A 26,686-nucleotide genomic window follows, 5' to 3' on the forward strand; every position below is an offset into this window, starting at 1 on the left:
CTTCCCTGACTTGTGTTAATTGCTCGGCTTAGCTGCTGGTGATTTGTCATTCACAACTCTTTGTTTAATATACAAAAATATAGCTATCGACAGAGTTTTGGATCCTGGATTTAGCTATCGACAAAGTTAATTGAATTAGCATTTTCCTTGTTAAAATAACTCGAATATTAAGATATTTTCCTTGTACACTATCAATTCCTGTGTGCTGACTTCATATTTGCATTTCACCAGACCAATGCCTCGTACATTGACTTCAAAAAAGAAAATTCATGCTACTGGTACGATCGGTTGACACCGATACTGCTTGGAAGACATGCCACAGGCAGCCGTGCCCAGTCTGCAAGCGAGATAGTTCCATCGGAACCGCCTCGCCGAGAACGGTCCAACTCTGCTGCTAAAAGTCGGAAGGGAAAAGGTAAAGCCTCTAGCTCGAGGGTGCCTACTCCGGTGAACGTACCAGCAGTTGAGGATGACGACGACGTCTACTATGTTCCCCCAGTTCCTGGTGCAGTTGGAGGAAAACGGTCAGCCTCAAGCCTAGGAACCAGTGGTGAATCTGAAGGGAGTAGAGGTTCAAAATCGACACGGTCATCTACTGGTCTTGAGGATGCTATAAGCAAGATCGGAAATTACACCGATTTCGTTCTTGAGGACAGACGGATTAGGTCGGAGTTCGACTCCCTCTTCGGGATAACGCAGTGCCAGGATGTGATCACCTCAATGGAAATTCCGGACACGTGGAGACTTGAAGCTAACTGTCACTATGCCAAATATGAGAACGATGGTGAAAGGATTGTTTCTATTAGAGCTTCTGCAGCCGATCGCTACGGCTACATCCTGAAGTTGATGAAGGAGAAAGGCTTGGCCTAAGAACACTTTATGTGGCATGCCAATTATGTGGAATGTTTGTACTATTAAAGTACATTGTGGATGATTGTACTTGTATAACGTGGTTGTTTGTGGATTACTTGTCCTTTTTTTATTAGAGATATTTGGTTCCCAATATTTATGTGTAATTTGTTTCTTCGTGATTGTGCATAACACTTGCTTGTCCTTGATGCTAATTTCATTAACTTCTCCTGAAGCATATTAAGCGTCTTAGATAGTTTTTCGCATATTAAGCGTCTTAGACAGTTTTCCTTGATCAAGTTGCTTCCAGCCATCTTCACATTATTGATGTTGCCGAAAAAGTATGTCATTTATGCCTATCAGGTGATATTTGTTTAGTTCTTACAGTTGAAGTGCCTCAGCGTAGAACTCACCTGTCCAATTTTTTGCAGGTCATAAAGGGCATGTTTGGAGTACTTAGGCCAACTCTCTGATTGCAAGGCATGTGGAGAGAGGTATTCGTCTGTAGTCTGGGGCTCTGAGATGTTTTTTAAATCTGTCAAGGATTAGTTAATGCCAAGCTGTTCATTGTTCCTTTTCTCCTTGTGATTTGTCCTGGGAATTGAAGGAAATGGCTCTCAATCATAAGTTATCATCTTTTGATAGAAGTTAACTTGGTTGGCATTCAGCAGCGTCAAACTTCTATTTTTGAAAAGATTATTGTTGCTTTAATGTTTGGAGGACTTATTTATGGTGAAACCAGCAGTTTGCGTGCGCTTTTTTTGGTGCTGACTGATTTAGACATAACAGGAAGCTTCCGTAAATTTACAGTAGTGTTATTGGAAAGTATATATGTGCATAACATTTGTGATAAGTAGTTGTCATTACACTTCTCATATTCCTCCTTTTCCTTTGTACGTGTGTAATTCTTTTGAATGAAGAAAAGATTAGTACCTATTACTTCCAAAAGTTGAGATAATTTCTTATATCCTGCTCAAGTTTTGGAATTTACGAGTGAGTTTAATATGTATTTTTGTAGTCAATTTATCACTTCTTTTTTTTGAGAGGGAGGGGTGAGCAGGTATGCTTGAATTTTTGAAATTGCTGTTTTGACAGGCTGAGGCCTTACTTGAATTATTTTCTATGGATGGAGCAATTAATTTCCATGGATGGATTCGTTTATCCATTCCATCATTTTGCTTAGGTATCAAGTCAAATCTGTTGAATACTAATGCTAGTCCCAGTGAACAGCGAGGCTCTTCACATCTCGTGCAAGTTCTTTCCAATGAAACTTTTGAGGGTATGAAGGCTCCTGTCCACTATTGTCTTCCCATGTGTGATCTCTAATTCTTGGAATGTGGATTTAAGCCATAAAACTTTTGTGCAAGTTTTTTTTTTTTAAGTACTAATAGTAGTAGTAGTTGAAGTGAAAGATGACTGATCGATCCAAAGGTTTATTAAATAGCAAAAAGATTCTTTTTCATGGTCACGGGTGGTATTGTCAGAAAGTTTTAATTGTCAGAAATGACTTTCAGAAGATATTCCTAGTTAGAAATAGGAATGAAAATCATAAATCTTCTTCCAATCACTTGAGTTGTGGCTGATTGATTATTATTGTAATCCGGAACCAAAACTAAACCAGCTGTATTGTGCAATTTAGTGCAAAATTTTGAGACCAATAATTTATCACAAGTATATATTACGTCCTAAAAGTTTGTAGTTTAGTTAGTACTAAACACTCTAAAAATTTTTTGTCGGTAAGCACTAAAAGGCTAGTAGTGTATAAGAAGATACACATGCGAGGAAAGTCATGGCAATAAAAAGGTATAAAATCCAACTTAATCAAGTTTTTGAAAGTTGGCAATCCCCCGGTTGAGAAAAATAGGAGAGCCTTCATGCATATAAGGAGAAGAACTGGAGTAAGAAGAAACTTCTCTAATTTTTCTATCTTCAAAGGGAAAGCCCTGGAATGAAGCCAAAAAATTTAAGAAAAAGAAGACAGAGGACACAAAAAAGAGCATGCACCTTTTTTGTCCATTAACGCACTACTACTGCAATTGCTGACAAGCACATGTGCGTTTGTGACTACACTTCTTTTAGATGGCCAATAAAAAAGTCTGTAAAGTTAACTTCTCCGTATGTTTCCACTGTCAATTTTCAGGGATGTGTCGTGTCCTCAGACGAGGGCCATAAATTGCGGAAATACATGTGCTATAAAGCATTCCAATTGCATGTAAAATATATCTCATGAAACGACAAAATGGAAATTGTGGTGGAAGTTCTCTAAAAACTCCAATGCAGATCAGCCATCCCCCGCAATAAATACATTTAAGAAGTGCAATTCTCTACAATAAGAACTAACCTGCAATTCTCTACGCCAAAAAAACGAACGAAGAGGATAGAAGACAGAACGTCAAGACGAAGTGGTGGCCTTTTCTTAATTGTTAACGTGATAGCTGTGTGCACCTCGCCGTGTGGCAACCGGAAACTACGTGCATGCCAGTGGAAGTGAGGTAAATAGTAGACGGATGTTTTCAGTTATAAAATTGCAATCAAAATTCATCAATTTCTGTGTGGTTATTTAGATCTTTTGTATGGTAGCCGTTTATACTCTCACTTACTGCATTGTACGAGTTATTGCAAAGTATCGTTCATATTTTACCGCTTCAAAGTGATAATAATAATACGGACTGGAATTAGTTTCGCTTGGATTGTTTTTACCGTTTCAAAGTGATAAAATATAAATATAACCTGGTGAGATCTGTTTTTTGAGATGGTACGGACTGGAATTAGTTTCGCTTGGATTGTTTTTTGAGTTGTTTTATATACTCTCACGTAATGCATTTATACATTTATATTAATATACATAATACATTTATACATATTAATTACATTTATAGATCTGTCTCGAGAAAGATTCAGAAAGCCTTATAATTTTTACTTTTAAGCATGCGGATACAGGTTGTAATGTGTTGTTCTGGCTTGAGTGTCTTTGAAATAAATAAATAAATAACAACTCATACTTTTTTTACGTGACGTTTGATGAAATAAAAAATAATTAAAAAATATATTTATGATATAAGTAAATAAATTTGTGTTAAATTTGTGTAAATAACCTATTATTCAAACAAACTCATTGTTCGTCTTTTTAGTCAATTACAATTTGACTGAATTGAAAAAGTAACAGATATTTATAGGAATACGTTCATATAATATTTATTTATAATTTATACATTTATAATAATATTTATTTATACTCTTATAAATATATTTATATTATGTATTATCAGTAATAGATAATATAATACAATTATAATATATTTATAAGAGTTTTATATAAGTAAATAAATATATTTATTTATAAATATTTATAATTGTATTATAAATGCATAAATGTATATTTATATAAAAATATATAAATTATAAATCACAAATATATTAATTTATACATTTATATAATATTAATTTATAATTATATATATTTATAATAATATACATTTATAAATATATTTATATTAAAAGTCATATTGCCAAATACATGCTATAAAAGTCATATTGCTAAGTATTCCATTTAAAAGTCATATTGCTAATTTATACTCCATAAAGCTACTCTAGTTTTCGTAATTGGTTTGAGAGGATGATGAAGACTCTAATGGGACATGTCTGACCAATTACATACTTAAATTTAAAGCCATTTTATGTCTAGATTCCCGACATTTAATTATGTCCATTAACACGTGTATTAACACATTTATGGAATTGGTTATACACATACGAACACGCTTATGTAAACATATATACAGATATATACTCAATTATCATGGCCTGGAACAACCGCCGTGGTGCTAGAGGACGCAATGTGGACCGCATGAGGCAAGATGAGGAAGATGAGGCCTTACTTCTTATGAGTGCCTCGTTAATGTTAATGCATCCGTCACTTGCACACGTGGATAATAATCAACCACTTCCGCAACATGATGGTTCATTCACAGATAGGCAGTGGGTGGAACGCGTACTCTACGGTCATCATAGATGCTCAATAGACAACATGCGTATTACGGTTGATAATTTCTTGCTACTGTCCAATATCCTTGTCGAGAGACAGTACGTTCCACACAATTACCAACAGCGCGTGCCCATACAGGAGGCGCTTGCTATGACTTTAATGTTGGTCAGCCACAAGCATACGCACCGTATGTTGGGGACTATTTTTGATCGATCCATCGAGACGATTAATCGAAATATAAAAAAGGTGCTCCGAGGCCTGTGTCTATTTGCAGCTGAAATAATACGACCGGGTGACCAGACTGCAGTTCATCCACGAATTGTAAACTCAACTAATTTTTATCCATGGTTCAAGGTAATGTGGAAAGAATAATTACATTTTGGCTTGATGTAGTAAGACGATTCTAGAAAGTTGATTATATATTTTTTGCACATATTAGGATGCCGTGGGAGCGATGGATGGCACCCACATCTCAGCTTGTCCTCCGACAGGCGAGCAAATGGCATATACAAATCGGCACGGGTGGCAATCACAGAATGTTCTGGCAGTTTGTGACCATGACATGCGCTTCATCTATATGTATGCTGGATGGGAGGGAAGTGCACGCGATGCGCGAGTGTTGGAGTCAGCATTAGCATATCCGTCCGATTTTCCACTGCCACAACCTGGTAAGTGATGGGTCCAATATTTGAAGTCAAGCATATACGATGCTTTATTACCACAACTCCTATTTTTTATCGCGTTTATTAATTAGAATAATTTTGTCAATTAGGCCAGTACTACTTAGTTGATGCGGCATATAGGAATGCTCCTGGTTTCATGCCCCCGTATTAGAATGTGGGATCCGAATCTCCGGCAAAAATCTTGTTCAATACTCGACATTCGCAACTTCGCAATGTCATTGAGTGCACATTCGGTGTGCTTAAGAAAAGATTCAAATGGTTAAAGGGTCCGGTAGATAATTTCTATATGAGCACTCAAATCAGTATAGTCATTGCTTGTTGTGCATTGCACAACTTTTTAAGGATGCACCAACCAGAAGATGCCCATTTTCAACGGTTTGAATCAGAAGACGTGCACTTAAATGAAGAGCCAGAAATAGGCGGGCTAGTACCTCAGCCGTTTGCATTAAACGTATCTCCAGCAGAGTTGGCGGAATGGAAAGCTAAACGAGACTACATAGCGACTCAAATGTACGCAACACGGGGGCGACGCCGCCGTTAGTTGTTTATCGCATTACGAAGGATTGTAATTGTCCCTAAAATTTATTTTCCCATGTGTAGAGTGTACTTAAAATGCCCTCAATTTCCAACTTCTAAATTAATCTGTACCGTTTGTGTATTAAGTATGCAATTGGTTTAGCGTAAACGCAGTATAAAGTCAAAATTTTCGAAGTCAAAGTCAAAATTTTCAAAGTCAAAGTCACCTGCTTAAATTCAATAATGAGCACCTGTCCAAACGCTAATTTACACGATTTACTTACTATCCAAATGCCTATTTCATATTTACGCAATCTTAAAAGGTAACCTAAAAAATATCTCAAATAACTTACAATCTAAACAAACGCAGTGATGTGATCACTTAAAGTCGTGCCGGGAACATAAGTAAAGCGAAATAAACGCTTTTCATATTGAGCCTATTCTGACAATTTTTCTTCAAGAACTTCTCCTCTAATCCAGTCCACAATTTATTTGCAGAAGTTTCTTTTGAGAACACATATTTTGGTTCCCTTGAAAGACACGATCGAATTGTACCACACGCTAAACGATTTAGCGTCCTCCATTCCTTCTCTTCAATCTCTTCTGGTTTCTCTTCTTCGATGGCAATGTCTAGACCTTGATTAAAGAGCGCGTCTAGAATCTTACTTTGCCACATACCGAAATGACCAGTACCATCAAATGTCTCCACATTTAATTTTGCATTCATCATAGCATTTCTTGCCATAATAGACGATGACGAACTTGTCGATGCTTGCATTGTAGATGAAGATCTACTTTCGGCCATCTTTACAAATTATATTTAGTAGCTCCTAAATATAGAATAACAATAGTCCAAGAAATCTTTTCTGATGTGGAAGATCAAACTATGCTGCAACCACAGAGCATACTAAGAAACCTTGAGCTCTGATACCAATTGTTGTGGAAGCTCTACTAAATTAAGGTATAACGAGTAAATTATTGTACCTAAAATTGCAAAATGGTAATTCCCAAGAAATATTTGGTAAGGCACACTGGTCTACTTAAATATCAATTTTCTAAACAGAATCACCTATATATGCAATTAATTGCATAATAACTCACTACAAATATACCTACAAATATAGCTACTAAATAGACAATAAAATAGAACACCAGAATTTAACGAGGTTCTGCTAATTTGCCTATGTCTTCAAACACTACCGACAACTTAATATTTCACTAGAAGAAAAATGACAAAGAGAGAGAAGAAAAAAAGTTATGATACTCTTGTTTGGTGTAATTGAATTGAGAAGGTAGAGAGCTTATTTATAGCTCCAATTCATAAACCCACCGATGTTGGATTGTAATTGTGCCAAATAATTCAATAATTTTGGCTATTTCAAAGTCAATAATTGAGGCTTGGCTATGAATTCAACATCTACAACTAATTCCGTGAGTAGAGTTAAACTAAAACAAAGGAGGAGGAAAGCTATGAAAGGTGCTGATGAATTACCTCATGACCGAAAGACAGAAGGAAGAGTGATTAGTCTTATCCTCTAAGTCAGTTGCAAAATCTTCCACGTTCTGAACAAGGCTACTTTGTAGCTTAATAAATGTAACTAACCTGGCTAGTTGGAACATAAGAGTGAAAGGAAAGTAGCTTAATAAATGTAACTAATCTGGTTATTTGGAACATGAGAGTGAAAGGAAAGATTTAAGGGAAAAATGAACTTTTATAAAATCTTACATTCTAGCTACTAGGTTGCAAAACTACATTCATAAGCAAATAAGAAATTTAAAACTAAAAACTAATGAGTTAATACAAAACTTAAATCATAGGTAGCTTAGAATTCGGTTCGGAGTTAAAAAGGGAAGGATGAAAGTTTATTTACTTTCACCCTAGAATACAAAGTAGGGAATGGTGTAATCTTATTTTAAATCTTTATATATTATAACCTTGGAAAAAATGTATATCTCTTGGATAAAATGATCGATAAATATTGAATATATTATATCTTGTTCTAAACTAAAATATGACTTTAATACGTTTAATGTATAAGGTAACAAATGATAAAATCAATAAATATTAAAATAAAATGATGAATAAATACTGAGTATGTTATATTTGTATTTTAAGGTCAAACTTGATTTTAATAGTTTAAATAATAAGGTAAGAATAATTAGTGATCACCTACAAATTATGTATTACTTTGAGCCAGGAAGCAAACCCGAGGCTCGGGAGTAATTTATTTAGATATTTGGTGAGTGTTTTCGAATTTGTGTGTTTAACTGTTTATGTTACTTAAGTGAAATTATGTGATAAATGTGTTTATTATGGAATATTGCTAGTGATTCATTGTAAAGTGTATTTCAATTGTCTCTTGCCTTCTAAATCAGGAGTGTACATTATTGCATTCGACTTAGTTTGAGGTTGAAGGTTGATAATTGATCAAGTGTTATTGTAAATGTGCATGACTGTAAACTGTGTGTGTACTTTACTACATCGGCTGAATTGGGCCCCAAAACCCTTTGTTCAACGGACTATTCGAGCCAGCAAAAGGGCTTGGTCAGATAGGACGATAGCTTTGGGTAAGTGTATTGGTATGCTCAAGTATTATCACGGAGAAACAGATTACTGATATTGATATGGTCATCTAAATTAGGGAAGTGTTATTATTTTGGAGATTATAAGGAGGAGTTCGGTGGAGTGTGTAGTGCATTGAAGTGGCTCTAATGCGAGTACCATATCCTTTTAAAAGTGATTGTTCAGTGAAGTGTTCTCTAATTCATTCAGTGAAGTGTTTCCTTAATTGTTTAATTTTACTACTTGTTTAAGTGTTTAATTGGTTGTTGCTTGTATGGAAGCTTACTAAGGTTTAACTCAACATTTTAGCTTTGTTTTCCTTACAGGAGTTGGAGATTGAAGAGTGATTGGAGTGAACTAGAAAGTTTTTTTGGGAAGATCCGTTACTGTGTGTATATAATGTAGTCATGGTATCTTTTGTATTTTTATACGGTTAAATCTTTTGTTTGAGTTGGTGTGATATTAAGAATGGATATTTAGAACATGTATTTTGTTTCTTTTATTGGATAAATTTATGTTTTAAGCTGATTGGAGTTGTACTTAAGAGTGAATGTTCAGTTGTCCAATGGTAATGTTATCTCTGAAGTTAATGTAAGATATGCAAGATTAAAGAGGGTTTATCAAATGTTATCTCTGAAGTTAACGTGAGTGAGTGAGTTCTGTCGAGAGTCAGACAGACGATCTGCTAACTTTTAGAGTACACCCTAGAAGGACGTGGGGTAGTCATAGGTTTGGTGCGGGATCATTGGGGGAAGTTGGTTTTTACATGTGAGAACCCGAAAATTTTCTTAATATCTGTCGCGCCCCACTTTTTGATGGTGTGTTGTGGTGTGTGAGTGTGTAGTATGTGTGTGAATGTGTACAAAATGAAAATAAAGGCCATGGGACTTGCTAATGCGACGGTTTGGCCATATAAAGTTCAAAAAGGGTTTTTTGTATCAAAAACGGAGTCGCCACTTGGTATAGAGTTTAGGATGTACCAAGTCACCCAAAAATGATTTTTGTTTTTGAATGAAAAAGTAAATAAACCCTTTTAGAGAACTTTCGGGTCTACGCAACCAAAAGAGGGATCGGGGGTCACATTTGACGAAGGGGAAGGCAAGGATAAAAGTCCAAGGCACCCCTTCGACCTAGCCAAGGCTAGTTGCGTGACTTAAACCAATTTTCCCTAATTTTTCTACCCAAGGTATGTATCGCGTGTTGGATATGTCTATATGAATGCAAAACTCTAGACCTAGGGGTATTGGGGGAAATTTCTCTTCAAAGGTTGAGTGGTGCCAATCACATTAATTGTGAAGCCCAATAATGATCCTTTTGGAGAGGTCACACGTAATCCTAAATGACGTAAAAATGAGTGGAATGCATGCCATGTGAAAGTGTGAGTTTGTGTGAAAAAGTAATAAAAACAATAGTGTGAGTGGAAGTGCGCAAAGAAAATGTCCTTGAATGTAAAAATATACTCCAAGTGCCAGTGGGCAAAATGCATATATGCAATTAGAAGAGTGTGAAAGTGTTGGGGTGCCAATGAAAAAGTGCTCGTGTGCGAGTGAAGGGATATAAAGGTGCACGTGTGCAAATGGAGATGATAAGATGGATTTAAAGTGCATGATCCTAGGGAATGCATTCATATTGGGCACGGGGAGACCTAAATCGTGACTCAATTTTTCCTTTGATAGAGGGAATATAAGCGTGCTAAGGCTTAGAAAAAGCCACACTCGTCTACATCCCATATTTAAGGGGACTCTTCAGTCAAATGTACCCTAACTAGCATGAGATGCAAGACCTAAAGTGAGGGGAAAGGGGAATCGAGGAGCATGCCAGATGATAAAACTAAGGAAAAATGCATGATATGTAGTGAACAGGCAAATAATGCATTAATGAAAAACAAAGGAAAAATCCTATTGGGTCTAGCGTTGGACTAGCCCTTTCTATGAATTCCTACTAGCATTAGACTAGTGGAAATGATAAAAGAAGCCACAACTAGCGTTGGACTAGTGTGGTGACGTACATTCATCCATTCCATTCATCTACACTATAAAAAGCGAGTAGACATGCAAATCACTTATAAACACGTAGCACATAGCACTTAGCATGCTCGACTAGATGCAAGAGCCTAATAAAGCACTTGAACATGTAGCAACAAAAGCAAGCAACCAAGGGGAAGGGGAAATGGACCAGATGCTCTCCGAGCCCTATCTATTACAAGCCAAGAGGTGTACACATACCCCATAAGGAATAACTTAAATAAAAAGCAAAAGTGAATAAAATAAATGAAAGGAATTAAAGAAAGGCAACAAAAAGGGAAGGGGAAATGGACCAAATTGCTCGCCAAGCCCTATCTATTACAAGCCAAGAGGTGTACACATACCCCATAATGAATAACTTAAATAAAAGTAAAAAAGTAAATGAAATAAATGAAAGGAATGAAAGAAAGGCAAAGAAAGCAACGTAGACATGCAATTCACACTTAGCACGTTGGATCACATAGGAGAAATGAAAATCAAGGAGATAGAGGTTACCTCCCTTGTAATTGGGCCCCAATGGAGTGAAATCACTTATTTATCCTCCAAAATAAAAGAAATGGTCAGGGTACCAATTTATTTGGGAAAATTAAAGAAAATAGGCAAACACAAGCTCACTTGGTCATAAAGCCCCTAAAGTCATGAATTAAATGCAATTGAAACAAAGCATAGTAATTAATTAAAACAAACAAGCAATGAAGTTGTAGATTTAAAATTGTCAAGGACCAAACTGAGGAAATTATTCAATTGGTTGGGTCATAGTGAAACAAAGGGGACTTGGGGGGTTGGAATGCAATTTTGGAAGGATTTTTCCATGCAAAACCATGCAACCTGACGTAAAGAAAATATTCTGCAACAATGCAAACCAACTTGCTGCACCTTTGTACTAAATTCAGATTTGCTCACATATTTGAACCCAAAGCCTTCTTGACCCACTTTCAAATTTTAAACTAAACAACACCCAAAACAAGAACTTGACATCCGAATCAAAGGAGGAAATCATGCAAACATAAAAAAAGACTTCCAGCAAGAAGGCACGAAGAAGCTTTCTGCATTTTTCTGTTTTCCTTCACTCCACAGCATGCGGCATTTGACAAACCAATTGAACATGTTCCAGAAAAATATCAACTTTTGATTTAAGATACAATACACAACCCATCTTGAAATGATGACAACGTGAGCTAAACATTCTACACAGCAAAAATTCAGTCACGGAACTTCTGAAATTTGGATTCAGTTAGCAAGTAAAGTCTATCAATGCAATAAACCGACAACGAATGCAAGACTGTCAATTCATGTTGTTAACTTTACCCACCCGCAATCATCTATTACCCCAAAAGATCTAAGCAAATCATCCGAGCATAAAATGCAGCAAAGGATGCAAGCTGTTATACGCATCAGGAAAAACATTGCAAGCATCAGCTCTATGATGCAATTGAATGGAAAAAAAAAATGCAGCAAAAGTTTTCGGCAGCTTTCTCATACTAAGCTTCACTACTTTGCCTTGACAGATTCACAACCTCTCAAGTCGAAAACCCAGCCTCATGCTCTTATCTAGCTTACCCCACATGCAAGGAAATGATGGAACCAGAATGGGGAAAATCTTCATGCGCATTCACGGATGAAACTGCTGCAACAAAGCCGAAGACTCCCAATCTGTCAACCTTACGATTGGCAAACAAGGAGCTCCAATCTTGTTGCAGCCAATTTCAGCCCCAAAAGAGGACTAACGAAGCTCATTCGTTATACGACAACCTCACCAAGGGCCCAAAGAAAATTTTAACTGCATCACTCCAACCACCAAACATCAGACCCATACCAGAAAGCGAACAACAAACAAAATGGACACCAAATTCGGAATTCACCTTCCCTTTCCCTACTGGTAAACATATGGGTTCAGAAATTTTGGGTTTGCAAGGCTCAAATGGGCTCCAAGTTTTCAATCCCAAACCCAACATTTGACAGCCAGATCAGCATGGAAAAGGAAGAGTATCATGCAAGTCCGAACGAATGCAAACTGTACAAAATGAAGCAGAAAACCAGCGGATGGCCAAATGAATAGAAAAAGCAAAACAAACCACACAGAAATATGGCCATAAGCAAAAATCACGGAAGACATGTTTCAAGAACTTGAAAAGAACTGAAACTTAAAGAGAGGACTTACAGTGCTTTGAGCTTCTGAAGTTGAAACGAATCTGGATGGTGGCGGCACTGGTGGTGTTCGACGGATGTCGGTAGTGGGAGCAAAGCGCCGTTGACCAGACTGAAAGCTCCAGAAGCGGAGCTTGCCATCCCACAGCTACCGTCGACTGAAATGCTCTTGCAGACAAAGGCGATGGACTCCAGCTCTGCGTCACCAGTCTCTCCAATGCTCTTCTCCTCTCGGCTCTCTCCCCCAGCTCTCCTTCTTTCCAAAACTCTAGCCGCCGAACCTCTCTCTCACTTCCTTTTGCTCCTTGCGGCCCTCCGTCATTCTCCTCTCAAAGCTCCTCCTCTCAGTTTTTCTGGTTTCTTTTCTTAGCCCACCGAAGCCTCAGCTCTCCTCTCGTCATTCCTGGAACCCTCCCCTCTTGCGGCTGTCACTCCTTTCCCCCCTTTCTTTCACTCCGTTCGGCTGTTTTTGTGTTTTTCTTTTGCCGTCAAACTCTCCCTTGTCTCAGTTCCTTCCTTATTCCGCCTCACTCTCCTTTCAGTTTTCTTTCTTTTTGCCATCCCAGAAACTCTCCCGCACACTCCTCTCCTTGCTCTCTCGGACTCTTGCCCAGATTTTCCCTTTCTTTGTAGCCGACCACTCTCTCTAGCCCTTGCTCCCCCTCACAAAGCCTTTGCTATCCTGTTTTTTCAAACCTCTCCCCCATCCTTTCCCCGTTTTTCTTTGCTGCCGTTGCTTTTCAAGCTCTGTCGCCTCCCCTCTTTGTATTGTTTTTTTCGTCGTCTCCCTCAAATTCCCAGTCTTTCTTTGGTTCCCCGCTGCCCTTTTCTTTGTTTTCTGGTTTGTTTTTCCAGCCGTAAGCCTCCTCTAATTTTCTTTTCCTCTCCCTCAATTATTTTCTTCCGTTTTCTTTTCAGCCTCCGATGATGCCCCTCCTTTCTAAAATGTTCCCCCCTTGCCGGCTGCCTTTCTTTTTCTATTTATATGGGAGCCACCAACCCTAAACCCTCAGCCATTCTCCAAAAATTGCAGCTAAGGGGCTGCCCAGTCCTTGTTTGCAAGCTGCGTAAAAACGCAGCTTGTATGCCGCGGCCTATTTTTTTATTTTTTTTATTATTTTTTTTTCTTAACTAATTAAAAGTAGTTGATAAAAGTAAAAATAAATAACAAAACCATTTAATTACCATTGGAAAAAATAAATAAGCTAGAAACAACAAAGTGCAAATTCCAATTCATTTTTCCTTCATTTTCATTTTTCTTCTTTTTTCTTTTTCCTCTAAAAATAAAACTAAAAACTAAAAACTAAAAATCGAATAAAACTAACACGACAAATAAAAAACTAAAAATAAACAGTAAATGAAATTACACCAAAAATTTGGTGTCTACAGTTTGCCCCTCTTTGTCTTAGTTTTGAAAAAACTTGAGACAAAGAAGTAGACACCAAATACTTACCTGTGTTATTCGGCTGTGAACGACTCGAACGATGGGGACTGACTCATTTTGATGAGATTGACTGGGACGAGAAATTTATAATGGACTGATCTGAACAAAAAATTTAAAACGGGACTGGCCCGAACAGGAATTTAAACGGGACTGACCCGAACAGAAATTAAACGGGACTGACCCGAATAAAACGAAAATCATGGGACGCACGCTAGTGGGACTGACCCACGGCTAGCGGCGGGGAAAATGAAATGCACACTAGTGGGATTAACCCACGGCTAGCGGCAAATGCAAATGAAAGGCACACTAGTGGGACAAACCCAACGGCTAGTGGCGAAAGCAAATGAAAGGCACACTAGTGGGACAAACCCAACGGCTAGCGGCGAATGCAATTAAAAGGCACACTAGTGGGACAAACCCAATGGCTAGTGGCGAAAGCAAATGAAATGCGCACTAGTGGGACTAACCCACGGCTAGTGGCGATGAAAATGCAATGCGCACTGGCGGGACTAACCTCTGCTCCAGTGGCTATGAATGAAATGCACACTGGCGGGTCAAACCTCTGCTCCAGTGGCTGAAAATGAAATGCACACTGGCGGGACTAACCTCTGCTCCAGTGGCTGAAAATGAAATGTTCTGACAAATGGACAGTGGGATTAAACCCGAGCCTGCCAAGGTCGGAGGGATAAAACCCATGCCCCACGAAAAAAGCGGTCACCGGGATTATACCCGGTCCTGCCGAGATTGGCGGGATGAAACCCGATCCCAATTTGATAAAAACGGTCAGCGGGATCATACCCGGTCCTGCCGAGATTGGCGGGATGAAACCCGGTCCCAATTTGATAAAAACGGTCAGCGGGATCATACCCGGTCCTGCCGAGATTGACGGGATGAAACCCGGTCCCAATTTGATAAAAACGGTCAGCGGGATCATACCCGGTCCTGTCGAGATTGGCGGGATGAAACCCGGTCCCAATTTGATAAAAACGGTCAGCGGATCATAATCCGGATAAAACCGGTCCCAATTTGATAAAAAACGGTCAGCGGGATTATACCCGGTCCTGCCGAGATTGGCGGGATGAAACCGGTCCCAATTTGATAAAAACGGTCAGCGGGATCATACCCGGTCCTGCCGAGATTGACGGGATGAAACCCGGTCCCAATTTATAAAAACGGTCAGCGGGATCATACCCGGTCCTGTCGAGATTGGCGGGATGAACGCGGTCCCAATTTGATAAAAACCAGTCAGCAATTTGATAAAAAACGGTCAGCGGGATCATACCCGGTCCTGCCGAGATGGCGGGATGAAACCCGGTCCCAATTTGATAAAAGCGGTCAGCGGGATCATACCCGGTCCTGCCGAGATTGGCGGGATAAAACCCGGTCCCAACGTGCACTTTGTGATGTTGGCGGCACCAAGTCCAGGCCCAACGTGATCCTTGTGAAGTTGGCGGCACGAAATCCAGACCCAACATGATGAAGTGAATGGTCAGTGGGATAGAAACCAACTCTGCCATCCAATTGGTCAAGAAATTGGATTTGATTTGTCAAGATACAAGAAATTAAATATGATTTTCCAAGAAACAAAATTTTGAACTTGATTTTTTTTTGATTTTTTGAATTTTTCTGATTTTTCGAGAGAATCTTTTTTTCAAAAATAATTTGCCCCAGTGTAGGGCCCTTTTCCCTTCTTTCTTCTCTTTCTTCGGCATCGGCCTTCCACATCGCCAGATGCTTTTCGTCGATTTCAACTGTGAATACCTGCACAGGGGGCTTACATGCACTCAAATTTTCAAGAAAAAGGCAGCGTGATTGATTTGAAAGTCTTGCTTGAGTCTTTGACGAAATCCTCAAATGGACTATAAAAATTTGCCCCAGTGCGGGTTTATTTTGTGAAATCTTGCAAATAAAAATTTTGCCCCAGTGTGGGCCCATTTGATTGCAAAAATTGATTTGGATGCCTTTCCATTTATTTGAACCAAGAGAAATCGCACTTTCCAAAATTTAGAAAGTAATCATATATATGACGTGAAGAAATTTGAATGTTGAGTTCATGCAGAAATTTCATGATGAATTCCTCGAAGTAACACCAAATTCAAGAAGATTTCTTCCTCACTTTTAGCATTGGTGCTTAGGGTAACGGGTCACCACTTCTAGTTGGCTCATCTTTCAGGACCAACCAAGTGACTTTATTTTTGAAATGGCTAAGGAAATGGGAGGTCAGAATTTGCCTTATTTTTTGTGCCCAAAAATGTATGTAATCCTTTCAATACCACATCTTAGTGAAAGCAAAGAGTTTATCATCCTTATTTCTTAAGAAAACTTAGTCAACGTATAGCTTTATAGGCTTGCAACATATGGGTAGAAATGATAACTAAACATGTGAAAAATGGGTCATAATACACAAATGATTGATGGATTTCGCATAAGCATAGTCGTCACTTTGGATTGTCATGAGGGAGTAAGTCAACGATGGACTTTATTAGCTTGTAATGTGGCTTGAAGACGATAATTAAAGAATAAAACTTTCAAGGACATTGCACCGAAGATCGCATTTTTCAAAATTGCCCCTATTCTGAACTCAAAGATCTCAGAATTTGTTTGCATTTTCTCAACATTCACCAGGGACTTTCAGCATCAAATCTTTTTGCATTTTTCTTTTGCATTCGCTCTCTTTTTCCTTTTTCCCAAAAATGCCCTCGCGGGGTTTCACATGAAGAGCAGTGTCAACCTCACACCTAATCAATTCAAAATACAGCTAAGATCTTCCGGCATCAGAAATTTTCTTGACAGGGCCATTGCAAAGAACAGAAGTCAGGGCTTTCGGCTTTTGTAATGGGGTCAGGTGGGGTGCTTAGAAAAGTTAAGGCTTGAAAGCGGATTTCAAAAGCGGTTTGAAAAATCTGAGATCGCATTGTTGCGTCAACCCTATTTTAGGGTTAAATCAGAATTTGCCCCAGTTTATACTCAATTGAGGCTTTTTCTCTTTCATTTTCTTTCGATTTTTCGGCCTTCTGCCATTTTTGAACTTTCACAAAATTTGCCCCAGTTTATTTTTGAACTGAGGTTCTCTTTTCTTCCTTTGCCTTTTGATTTTGTGGCTTTTCACTTTTCACTTCTTGAAATTTTCTTTTCAACTCAAACTCGCCCCCAGTGTGGGGTTTGCGATTCTCAGGGGTTGCCAAACGACATAATTTATTCTGATGGCTCAAAAGGGATAACTAGGGATAAAGTGTTCGATTGGAAAAGAAGATGGCCTGACTTGTATTCCATTCCTTACAACAACTCTGAAAGGAAACTTTCGTTAATGCGAAATTTTTTGCATGTATCTGAATTAATTGACTGAGGAAAACCCTTGCTCATCCATATTTGTGAAACATAGGCGATTCACATGGACAAAACCCTTCCTTTTCTTTTTTCAAACTTGGAACCCAAGTGGAATCAAATTTCCCCAATTTGCAGTTCCCTCCTTATTCTAGCATTTTTGCTTTTCCCCTTTTCTTTTTCTTTTTAAAATTTCCCAATCTCCTTCCCCAATGCGGGGTGCGATCATATGTGCACTCAAAAAAAAACCACCAATTTTGCTCAAAATGGGGATGCAAGGGGTGATCAGTGTTTAGGTTGTAGAAACGACGGCCAAAGCATCATTCTTACACCTCATGACAACCAAAGTAACGAAACGGTTATTGAAAATCCATTCCCCTATTTGATATTTGAAAATTTTCCAACATAGGGTAGTGATCATTAAGACCCTTATTTGAAACGAAATTATTCTTTTAGAGGCTCAAATGGGAGAGCAAATGATAAAAATCTGTATAGGTAATGAAACGATTGCTTGAAGTATCACTCCAAATTTCCCAAACAAATAAGAACAATGCACATTTTTGCTTTCACTTAGATGTGATTGAACCAGATTGGACACCTTGAACATTTTCAAGCAAAAGTTGCCCCAATTTACAATTTATCAATCAATGTGACTGATTTTATTTTGGAATTAAGTGAAGGAGAAAGGTATCTCATAGGGCCTTTTGAGTGACCGTTCACTCTCTTTCTTTCTGAGCACTCTTATTGTACAGGTTGGAACACCAATCGAGGGTAAGGATTTTAGGAAGCATACACTTGTGAAATTCAGGCTATAGGTTGAAAAATCTCAAATTGGGTCTTATTTCTCAAAAATCATCATGAAATCTCCAATGAGTAAGAATAAAGAATGAAATGTACATAAATATACACAAAACAATAATTGTCCAAAAATTTTATTGCTGAAAAAGTTTGAAACAAAATTTCTCATTCAATTATGATACAAATGAGAAAAGAGAAACTTGTAAAGGGCTCCACATATACACTTTTCATCTCCTTTTCTTTTGGAACAAAATGTATTAACAAAACAGAATTTCCTTTTGGAAAATAATTACAAAATCTCTCAGAGGCTTTAGCATAGAGCTTCCAGATAGATCATTTATGTTTTCATTGTAGGATTTGCCAAAGAATCAGATAACACTTGTAATCTTCAAACTTTATTGGATTAAAAGTATCATCAGATATAGAAGAATATTTTCGTCTTATTGAACCATTTTTATGAATGCAGGGGAGGGGGAAAACAAAAGAAAAATACCTCGAGTTAGTAGGCAAAACTGCAAAATCGGTATGCATGTCCTATGGGAGAACCCTTTTTGTGCCAAGGGTAGGCCTAGCATGAAAATGCAATCCGCTAGAATAGGCACTATACAATACCTGATGGATCCGATCAACTCATGGAGTGAAAAATAATTTTGAAAATTTTGGTCCATTGGAATGAGAAGAGACGTTTGTCAAAATGAGGACCTCATCCGAAGGGATTGATCACTTTTGATCGATACGAGGATTTGCAAAAACGTACGTGTTTGACCTTGACAAACTTTCTATCGAAGAGATTGGAGTTCGTTGACAAAGTTTTCTCCGTGAAGCACGGGTCAAAACCCCAACTGATCAAATAGCTGGATACAATGGATGCTTCTCTCAAAATCGACTAGGTTTTTCATTTTGAAATTCGACATTGAAATCCTAATTGGTCAAATGAAATTGACAATTTATTAAAAATCGATCGGATTACCCTAAAATGGGAAACAGGTCAAATGAATTGAATGAAATTTAATTTGTCCAAAATTAATCAGATCACCCTAAAAAGGGTAAATGGTCAAATAGATTGAACAAAACTTGATTTATTCAAAATCGGCTCGGTTGCCCTAAAAATGGGTAAATTTGCCAAATGAATGAAATTGAATTTGATTTATTCAAAAATCGGTCGAATGACCCTAAAAAGGGTAAATTGGTCAAATGAATTGGTGACTTATTCAAAATCGACCAAGTGACCCTAAAAAGGGTAAATTGGTCAAATGAATTGACGATTTATTCAAAATCGACCAAGTGACCCTAAAAAGGGTGAATTGGTCAAATGAATTGATGATTTGTTCAAAAATCGACCAGGTGACCCTAAAAAGGGTGAATTGGTCAAATGAATTGACGCTTTATTCAAAATGGATTGGTTGAATTGCCCGGCCATTGGTTATTTCAAAATTATTGAGGTGCATTAGTCTACGACCTTCTAAAAATCAAACTTTGGCCTCAATTTATTTATCGTCTCAATAGGAGGAATCATTTGTGAATTTCTTCAAATTAATGTCCTTCACGCAAGGGATTTTTACCAATTTTTGATAAAATGGCCAAAAAGTGATTATTAGATGCTCATATTCCAAAGATCACTCTATGAAAATGATCGGATCCTACCTTACCTTGTGCACTACCCCTTTGGATGGTACAAAATGTAAACGTGCAAGTCTCACTGGATTAAGTATCCGAGACACAAGGTGGCTTATTCCTAGCACGGGATCGCCTAAATGGCATTCCCTTTCTAGGGTTTATGCATGATGCCAGTTTATTAAAGCAGTAAAACATGCAATTTGAAATGATATCATGACCTAAAAAGACCTTTTGTACGCCAAGGTAGGCTTAGAATGCCATGCAATTATTAATCTATGAATGCAATATACCAAAATCTTTAAACGTGCAATAACCTATCTACGAGGGTAGGTTCTAAAAGAAGGTCATGCCAAACCTCTTATTTGCTATGGTTTGTGAATGCAATGGGGACACAAAACCAAGAAAGGTTAGTTCAGGTAGATAAACACACATAACACATTGCAGCAATGAAATCAATACAAAGAAATAAAGCAATAAAAAGGAGAAAGGGGTTGGACCCCTCCCCTCGTGAATCGTGTCCCTAATTTAGGGTAAGGTCGACTCTACCCTAGGCAATTCTAATATGGATGTATGAGGTTGGGGTTCGCTACTGCATCTAGACTCGATAAGCTCAGGTCCCCGAGCCTTCAGACTTAGAAACCAAGGGTCATCAATCCCAAGGTTCTTTGTCGGTGGCTCGAGCGATTCCCCAAACACCGCTACGCACACATCGTGTCGCGGCTACGTGTTTGAGTGAATCTATCAAAAATCCTCAATCTTCCATCAAAAGCTAAAAGCTATGAACCCAAAGCTTAAAATGGAAGATCGAGTGACTCCTCGGATCATGCTACGCACACATCGTGTCGCGATCACAAGTCCAAGTGAGTCGCCTAAAATCCTAATAGGGTAGAGTGGCGTGACAAGCCACTAAAAGAAAAATAAATGGAGGGTGAAAAATTTAAAGCGTATGCACGTATGCTAGTGCTCGTTTGGAGGGGAGGGATCAAGAACCAACGCGAGGCTCTAGGGTATGTCCCCCACCCAAATGCAATGCAAGCGCGAGATAAACAAGTAAACATACATCCAATCAACCAATCACACGTACGTGAGTGAGGGAATAGTTGGATACGCGTGCGAGGCAAAAAGGCCCTAAAAATGGAAAATGCAACCCTAATATCCAAATGCTATGCATAAAAAGGGTAGAAACAGGAAACGAATGGCTAAGTCAAATGCTTGGACCCACTTAGGAAGTCCCCAGTGGAGTCGCCAACTGTCGCGCCCCACTTTTTGATGGTGTGGTGTATGAGTGTGTGTGAACGTGTGCAAAATGAAAATAAAGGCCATGGGACTTAATAATGCGACGGTTTGGCCATATAAAGTTCAAAAAGGGTTTTTTGTATAAAAAATGGAGTCGCCACTTGGTATAGAGTTAGGGTGTACCAAGTCACCCAAAAATGATTTTTGTTTTTGAAAAGTAAATAAACCCTTTTAGAGAACTTTTGGGTCTACGTAACCAAAAGAGGGATCGGGGGTCACATTTGACGAAGGGGAAGGCAAGGATAAAAATCCAAGGCACCCCTTCGACCTAGCCAAGGCTAGTTGCGTGACTTAAACCAATTTTCCCTAATTTTTCTACCCAAGGTATGTATCGCGTGTTGGATATGTCTATATGAATGCAAAACCCTAGACCTAGGGGTATTGGGGGAAATTTCTCTTCAAAGGTTGAGTGGTGCCAATCACATTAATTGTGAAGCCCAATAATGATCCTTTTGGAGAGGTCACACGTAATCCTAAATGACGTAAAAATGAGTGGAATGCATGCCATGTGAAAGTGTGAGTTTGTGTGAAAAAGTAATAAAAACAATAGTGTGAGTGGAAGTGCGCAAAGAAAATGTCCTTGAATGTAAAAATATACTCCAAGTGCCAGTGGGCAAAATGCATATATGCAATTAGAAGAGTGTGAAAGTGTTGGGGTGCCAATGAAAAAGTGCTCGTGTGCGAGTGAAGGGATATAAAGGTGCACGTGTGCAAATGGGAGTAAAAATGAAAGTGTAATGAAGATGATAAGATGGATTTAAAGTGCATGATCCTAGGGAATGCATTCATATTGGGCACGGGGAGACCTAAATCGTGACTCAATTTTTCCTTTGATAGAGGGAATATAAGCGTGCTAAGGCTTAGAAAAAGCCACACTCGTCTACATCCCATATTTAAGGGGACTCTTCAGTCAAATGTACCCTAACTAGCATGAGATGCAAGACCTAAAGTGAGGGGAAAGGGGAATCGAGGAGCATGCCAGATGATAAAACTAAGGAAAAATGCATGATATGTAGTGAACAGGCAAATAATGCATTAATGAAAAACAAAGGAAAAATCCTATTGGGTCTAGCGTTGGACTAGCCCTTTCTATGAATTCCTACTAGCATTAGACTAGTGGAAATGATAAAAGAAGCCACAACTAGCGTTGGACTAGTGTGGTGACGTACATTCATCCATTCCATTCAAAAACGAGTAGACATGCAAATCACTTATAAACACGTAACACATAGCACTTAGCATGCTCGACTAGATGCAAGAGCCTAATAAAGCACTTGAACATGTAGCAACAAAAGCAAGCAACCAAGGGGAAGGGGAAATGGACCAGATGCTCTCCGAGCCCTATCTATTACAAGCCAAGAGGTGTACACATACCCCATAAGGAATAACTTAAATAAAAAGCAAAAGTGAATAAAATAAATGAAAGGAATTAAAGAAAGGCAACAAAAAGGGAAGGGGAAATGGACCAAATTGCTCGCCAAGCCCTATCTATTACAAGCCAAGAGGTGTACACATACCCCATAATGAATAACTTAAATAAAAGTAAAAAAGTAAATGAAATAAATGAAAGGAATGAAAGAAAGGCAAAGAAAGCAACGTAGACATGCAATTCACACTTAGCACGTTGGATCACATAGGAGAAATGAAAATCAAGGAGATAGAGGTTACCTCCCTTGTAATTGGGCCCCAATGGAGTGAAATCACTTATTTATCCTCCAAAATAAAAGAAATGGTCAGGGTACCAATTTATTTGGGAAAATTAAAGAAAATAGGCAAACACAAGCTCACTTGGTCATAAAGCCCCTAAAGTCATGAATTAAATGCAATTGAAACAAAGCATAGTAATTAATTAAAACAAACAAGCAATGAAGTTGTAGATTTAAAATTGTCAAGGACCAAACTGAGGAAATTATTCAATTGGTTGGGTCATAGTGAAACAAAGGGGACTTGGGGGGTTGGAATGCAATTTTGGAAGGATTTTTCCATGCAAAACCATGCAACCTGACGTAAAGAAAATATTCTGCAACAATGCAAACCAACTTGCTGCACCTTTGTACTAAATTCAGATTTGCTCACATATTTGAACCCAAAGCCTTCTTGACCCACTTTCAAATTTTAAACTAAACAACACCCAAAACAAGAACTTGACATCCGAATCAAAGGAGGAAATCATGCAAACATAAAAAAAGACTTCCAGCAAGAAGGCACGAAGAAGCTTTCTGCATTTTTCTGTTTTCCTTCACTCCACAGCATGCGGCATTTGACAAACCAATTGAACATGTTCCAGAAAAATATCAACTTTTGATTTAAGATACAATACACAACCCATCTTGAAATGATGACAACGTGAGCTAAACATTCTACACAGCAAAAATTCAGTCACGGAACTTCTGAAATTTGGATTCAGTTAGCAAGTAAAGTCTATCAATGCAATAAACCGACAACGAATGCAAGACTGTCAATTCATGTTGTTAACTTTACCCACCCGCAATCATCTATTACCCCAAAAGATCTAAGCAAATCATCCGAGCATAAAATGCAGCAAAGGATGCAAGCTGTTATACGCATCAGGAAAAACATTGCAAGCATCAGCTCTATGATGCAATTGAATGGAAAAAAAAAATGCAGCAAAAGTTTTCGGCAGCTTTCTCATACTAAGCTTCACTACTTTGCCTTGACAGATTCACAACCTCTCAAGTCGAAAACCCAGCCTCATGCTCTTATCTAGCTTACCCCACATGCAAGGAAATGATGGAACCAGAATGGGGAAAATCTTCATGCGCATTCACGGATGAAACTGCTGCAACAAAGCCGAAGACTCCCAATCTGTCAACCTTACGATTGGCAAACAAGGAGCTCCAATCTTGTTGCAGCCAATTTCAGCCCCAAAAGAGGACTAACGAAGCTCATTCGTTATACGACAACCTCACCAAGGGCCCAAAGAAAATTTTAACTGCATCACTCCAACCACCAAACATCAGACCCATACCAGAAAGCGAACAACAAACAAAATGGACACCAAATTCGGAATTCACCTTCCCTTTCCCTACTGGTAAACATATGGGTTCAGAAATTTTGGGTTTGCAAGGCTCAAATGGGCTCCAAGTTTTCAATCCCAAACCCAACATTTGACAGCCAGATCAGCATGGAAAAGGAAGAGTATCATGCAAGTCCGAACGAATGCAAACTGTACAAAATGAAGCAGAAAACCAGCGGATGGCCAAATGAATAGAAAAAGCAAAACAAACCACACAGAAATATGGCCATAAGCAAAAATCACGGAAGACATGTTTCAAGAACTTGAAAAGAACTGAAACTTAAAGAGAGGACTTACAGTGCTTTGAGCTTCTGAAGTTGAAACGAATCTGGATGGTGGCGGCACTGGTGGTGTTCGACGGATGTCGGTAGTGGGAGCAAAGCGCCGTTGACCAGACTGAAAGCTCCAGAAGCGGAGCTTGCCATCCCACAGCTACCGTCGACTGAAATGCTCTTGCAGACAAAGGCGATGGACTCCAGCTCTGCGTCACCAGTCTCTCCAATGCTCTTCTCCTCTCGGCTCTCTCCCCCAGCTCTCCTTCTTTCCAAAACTCTAGCCGCCGAACCTCTCTCTCACTTCCTTTTGCTCCTTGCGGCCCTCCGTCATTCTCCTCTCAAAGCTCCTCCTCTCAGTTTTTCTGGTTTCTTTTCTTAGCCCACCGAAGCCTCAGCTCTCCTCTCGTCATTCCTGGAACCCTCCCCTCTTGCGGCTGTCACTCCTTTCCCCCCTTTCTTTCACTCCGTTCGGCTGTTTTTGTGTTTTTCTTTTGCCGTCAAACTCTCCCTTGTCTCAGTTCCTTCCTTATTCCGCCTCACTCTCCTTTCAGTTTTCTTTCTTTTTGCCATCCCAGAAACTCTCCCGCACACTCCTCTCCTTGCTCTCTCGGACTCTTGCCCAGATTTTCCCTTTCTTTGTAGCCGACCACTCTCTCTAGCCCTTGCTCCCCCTCACAAAGCCTTTGCTATCCTGTTTTTTCAAACCTCTCCCCCATCCTTTCCCCGTTTTTCTTTGCTGCCGTTGCTTTTCAAGCTCTGTCGCCTCCCCTCTTTGTATTGTTTTTTTCGTCGTCTCCCTCAAATTCCCAGTCTTTCTTTGGTTCCCCGCTGCCCTTTTCTTTGTTTTCTGGTTTGTTTTTCCAGCCGTAAGCCTCCTCTAATTTTCTTTTCCTCTCCCTCAATTATTTTCTTCCGTTTTCTTTTCAGCCTCCGATGATGCCCCTCCTTTCTAAAATGTTCCCCCCTTGCCGGCTGCCTTTCTTTTTTCTATTTATACATGGGACACTCTACCCTAAACCCTCAGCCATTCTCCAAAAATTGCAGCTAAGGGGCTGCCCAGTCCTTGTTTGCAAGCTGCGTAAAAACGCAGCTTGTATGCCGCGGCCTATTTTTTATTTTTATTTTTTTTTATTTTTATTTTTTTTAACTAATTAAAAGTAGTTGATAAAAGTAAAAATAAATAACAAAACCATTTAATTACCATTGGACGAAAAATAAATAAGCTAGAAACGACAAAGTGCAAATTCCAATTCATTTTTCCTTTTTTTCATTTTTCATTTTTCATTGTTTTTCTTCTTTTTCCTTTGATAAATTCTAGCTAAAATGGCTAAAATAACTAAAACTAAAAGTAAATAAAACTAAAAATCGAATAAAACTAACACGACAAATAAAAAACTAAAAATAAACAGTAAATGAAATTACACCAAAAATTTGGTGTCTACAGTTTGCCCCTCTTTGTCTTAGTTTTGAAAAAACTTGAGACAAAGAAGTAGACACCAAATACTTACCTGTGTTATTCGGCTGTGAACGACTCGAACGATGGGGACTGACTCATTTTGATGAGATTGACTGGGACGAGAAATTTATAATGGACTGATCTGAACAAAAAATTTAAAACGGGACTGGCCCGAACAGGAATTTAAACGGGACTGACCCGAACAGAAATTAAACGGGACTGACCCGAATAAAACGAAAATCATGGGACGCACGCTAGTGGGACTGACCCACGGCTAGCGGCGGGGAAAATGAAATGCACACTAGTGGGATTAACCCACGGCTAGCGGCAAATGCAAATGAAAGGCACACTAGTGGGACAAACCCAACGGCTAGTGGCGAAAGCAAATGAAAGGCACACTAGTGGGACAAACCCAACGGCTAGCGGCGAATGCAATTAAAAGGCACACTAGTGGGACAAACCCAATGGCTAGTGGCGAAAGCAAATGAAATGCGCACTAGTGGGACTAACCCACGGCTAGTGGCGATGAAAATGCAATGCGCACTGGCGGGACTAACCTCTGCTCCAGTGGCTATGAATGAAATGCACACTGGCGGGTCAAACCTCTGCTCCAGTGGCTGAAAATGAAATGCACACTGGCGGGACTAACCTCTGCTCCAGTGGCTGAAAAT

At 38.9% G+C, this 26,686-nt stretch overlaps 1 protein-coding gene across 1 annotated transcript; it reads left to right on the plus strand.

The window, feature by feature from the left end:
* The first annotated feature begins 4,648 nt into the window (after nucleotides 1-4,648).
* On the plus strand, nucleotides 4,649-5,668 carry LOC113780523 (putative nuclease HARBI1). The gene is made up of 3 exons (XM_027326320.1): nucleotides 4,649-5,188; nucleotides 5,274-5,502; nucleotides 5,607-5,668. The coding sequence occupies exons 1-3, from the start codon at nucleotides 4,649-4,651 to the stop codon at nucleotides 5,666-5,668; spliced, it is 831 nt and encodes a 276-aa protein (XP_027182121.1).
* Nucleotides 5,669-26,686: the final 21,018 nt, after the last annotated feature.

The sequence above is a fragment of the Coffea eugenioides genome, chromosome 8 (assembly GCF_003713205.1).
Source record: "Coffea eugenioides isolate CCC68of chromosome 8, Ceug_1.0, whole genome shotgun sequence".
Classification (NCBI taxonomy): Eukaryota; Viridiplantae; Streptophyta; class Magnoliopsida; order Gentianales; family Rubiaceae; genus Coffea; species Coffea eugenioides.

Coding starts and splice junctions, on each gene's coding strand:
- LOC113780523 (XM_027326320.1), top strand. CDS start 4,649: ATGGCCTGGAACAACCGCCGTGGTGCTAGAGGACGCAATGTGGACCGC. Junction 5,189..5,273: donor ATTTTTATCCATGGTTCAAG/GTAATGTGGAAA, acceptor TGCACATATTAG/GATGCCGTGGGAGCGATGGA. Junction 5,503..5,606: donor TTTTCCACTGCCACAACCTG/GTAAGTGATGGG, acceptor TTTGTCAATTAG/GCCAGTACTACTTAGTTGAT.